This window comes from Pyxicephalus adspersus, chromosome 5, assembly GCF_032062135.1.
Source record: "Pyxicephalus adspersus chromosome 5, UCB_Pads_2.0, whole genome shotgun sequence".
Classification (NCBI taxonomy): Eukaryota; Metazoa; Chordata; class Amphibia; order Anura; family Pyxicephalidae; genus Pyxicephalus; species Pyxicephalus adspersus.
The window spans coordinates 421,560-424,052 of NC_092862.1; the positions used below are offsets into that span (position 1 = coordinate 421,560).

Sequence of the window (2,493 nt, forward strand, 5' to 3'; positions counted from 1 at the left end):
ACCCAGATATGGGGAGAACATGCATACTCCATGCAGATATTGCCAGGTATTCTGTATCTAGGGGGCAATGCTGGGTGGGTAATGGGCATTGATAGCTAACATGAACACGGGCCGGATATACTGCCATGGTTGTACCTACCTGGTGCCATTCTGATACACCGATGTGCATTATAGAACCCATGGGTGACACAGCGGGAATCATCCAATCAAGTGATTTCTGTAAAATGCATCCCATTCATTATACAACGTCACCCTGCGAGGGGGTCAGGGCCACAGTCCATTCAATAGGAAATAAATCTGAATGATGAGGGTGAATCATTGGGAGAAGTGCGGGGAAAGGAGATTCACCATGGCAGCCGGGAATATCGCTGATTCCAGGACACAAATGGGAGGAATGAGGAGTAATGAACGCCATTCACAGCAATCACCCACTAAACTTTCTGGATTCACCTGGCAAAAGGAAAACTGGTAGAAAGTTGTGTGAATCTTGGGTGATAATACTCTACAGACTTAGCAGGGAACCAATCACAGGAGCAGGGAGATGAGGGCGTCTATGCACTGCTGCCATGGCTGATGGGCGCTATAGATGCTTTTAGTTTGCATTCCCTGATGACCCCCAATAAATGGAAATACCCCGATTCTCATGTCCTGGGGTCACTATCCTAGTAACAAAGTGGTGCTCAGGTTAGTACATTGGGCAGCTCTCGGTGGTATTGCCCCGGGTGGTGTGGTGAGGGGAAGGACCCCTGACACCCAATGCTGGGTAGATGGCACCGGCCCTCAGAGCAGTTGGCAGGGGGAGATATCCCGCAGATCCAAGGCACCTTATAAAGGGAAATCCACAGACAATGAGAAATGGGGAAAAAAGAAATGCAGCTACTGAGAACGGCTGTGCAGATGGGCAAACTCATCCAATGGCAGGGGTACAGACCCAGGAAAAGGGATGGTGGGAGCCCCTCATAATGGGCACAGGAGGGGTACAGACCCAGGAAAAGGGATGGTGGGAGCCCCTCATAATGGGCACAGGAGGGGTACTCTGTACAAATCGGTGCAATCTGCCAGAGCACCAAAAACGGGCAGAAAGGAGAAATTTTGCTCTAAATGGAAATTTAACAAACTTCAAATGATCTGAAGCCTCTTCATTGGACCTTAATAATCACATGACGAGTTCATACCGCCAGCTCTCACACTGTAAACTGTCAATACAATAAACTTGACTGGTCACATGACCAGTACACTGCCAGCTGCCTCTAGATTGGTCCCAGCTGATCACATGACATTGTCCTATTGCCAGCTACCAAATCACATGAATAAATTACCCAACCTGCTTTCCCTACATTGGCCCCAGTTCATCACATGACCACCACATTGCCAGCTTCCTCCAGGATGAGATGATTATACTTCCAGCTTTCATTACATTGGCCCTGGCTTATCACATGACTGTCACACTGTCAGCATATATTTATTACTTACACATATGTCAGCATACTGCCATCTTTTTGTCATTGACCATGGCAGATCATAGGTCATCATCATACTGATCATTATAAAAACACTGGCACCCACTGATCACATGAGATAATCACAGTACCAGTGTATTGGCTTTGAATGATCACATGATAGCCAGCCATAGTGAATAATGGTGACAATACCTGTCTGAGTCCTCTTTCACCACGAAGTAGGGTGCCGAATGGCGATTGGATTTGAGCTGGTCGGTGCATTTGTCTCCCGTGTCCAATTCCTGCTCTAGAGAAGAGCTGGTGCTGCCCTCCCGGCTGACATTACTGCCCCGCCCTGGGCTGTTCTCCGTAGAGGCTCGGGGTGACTCGGTGTTCTGCTTTAAGGTCTGCAGTTTGGCCAGTGGGATGATATCACAGTTTTGTGGCCGATGCCATACAGTCCTCTGAGTACTGGCATTGTAGTAGTAGAAGCGCGAGGTATTGGGGTCAAACAGTTCCCACCATTGGTTCTCATTGGTCCGTTTTATCCGCACTCCGGACGGCGGGTCCCACACGCACTCCCCGGTGATGAGATTGGCATACATACACTCCCGTGTACGAGGCTCGATGATTTCCACCCATTCCAGCCTGGAAAATAAAGAAAATATGATGTTGTAATGTTGGGGCCACATTCACCAGGAATCCATTGACATAAAATAATTCACACCGACCTCACAGGCTTCTACTAATGTGAATCTATTCCTTCTCTAAGATATCTAAGGAAAACTTTACCCCGAAATGAAAGTCTGCTCAGATTCCCTGCGCCCCCTCCCCATAGCACCCATCCACATTGCTGGTGACACGGGGGTTCCTGAGGAGCCAAAATATTGTGGGGGGACTCTGCAACCAATTACAAGGACATCAGCAAGACTGTGGCTGCCCGCAGTTCTACAGGATTCTACCCGGGAAGGACAGGGACATCACCCTCACCCTACACATTAAATATACACCCAGCATATAATATACCCCATACAGAGTATAATATACATAGCCC

At 48.3% G+C, this 2,493-nt stretch overlaps 1 protein-coding gene across 1 annotated transcript in view; it reads right to left on the bottom strand.

The window, feature by feature from the left end:
• The window catches only part of ARHGAP39 (Rho GTPase activating protein 39), a gene marked incomplete in the record, with an annotated part of 23,997 nt that extends 21,914 nt beyond the window's left edge, over positions 1–2,083 (bottom strand). Inside the window, 1 exon segment of the mRNA XM_072410519.1 lies at positions 1,653–2,083. Coding sequence (XP_072266620.1) covers positions 1,653–2,044 — 392 coding nt within the window.
• Between the last annotated feature and the right edge of the window lie 410 nt (positions 2,084–2,493).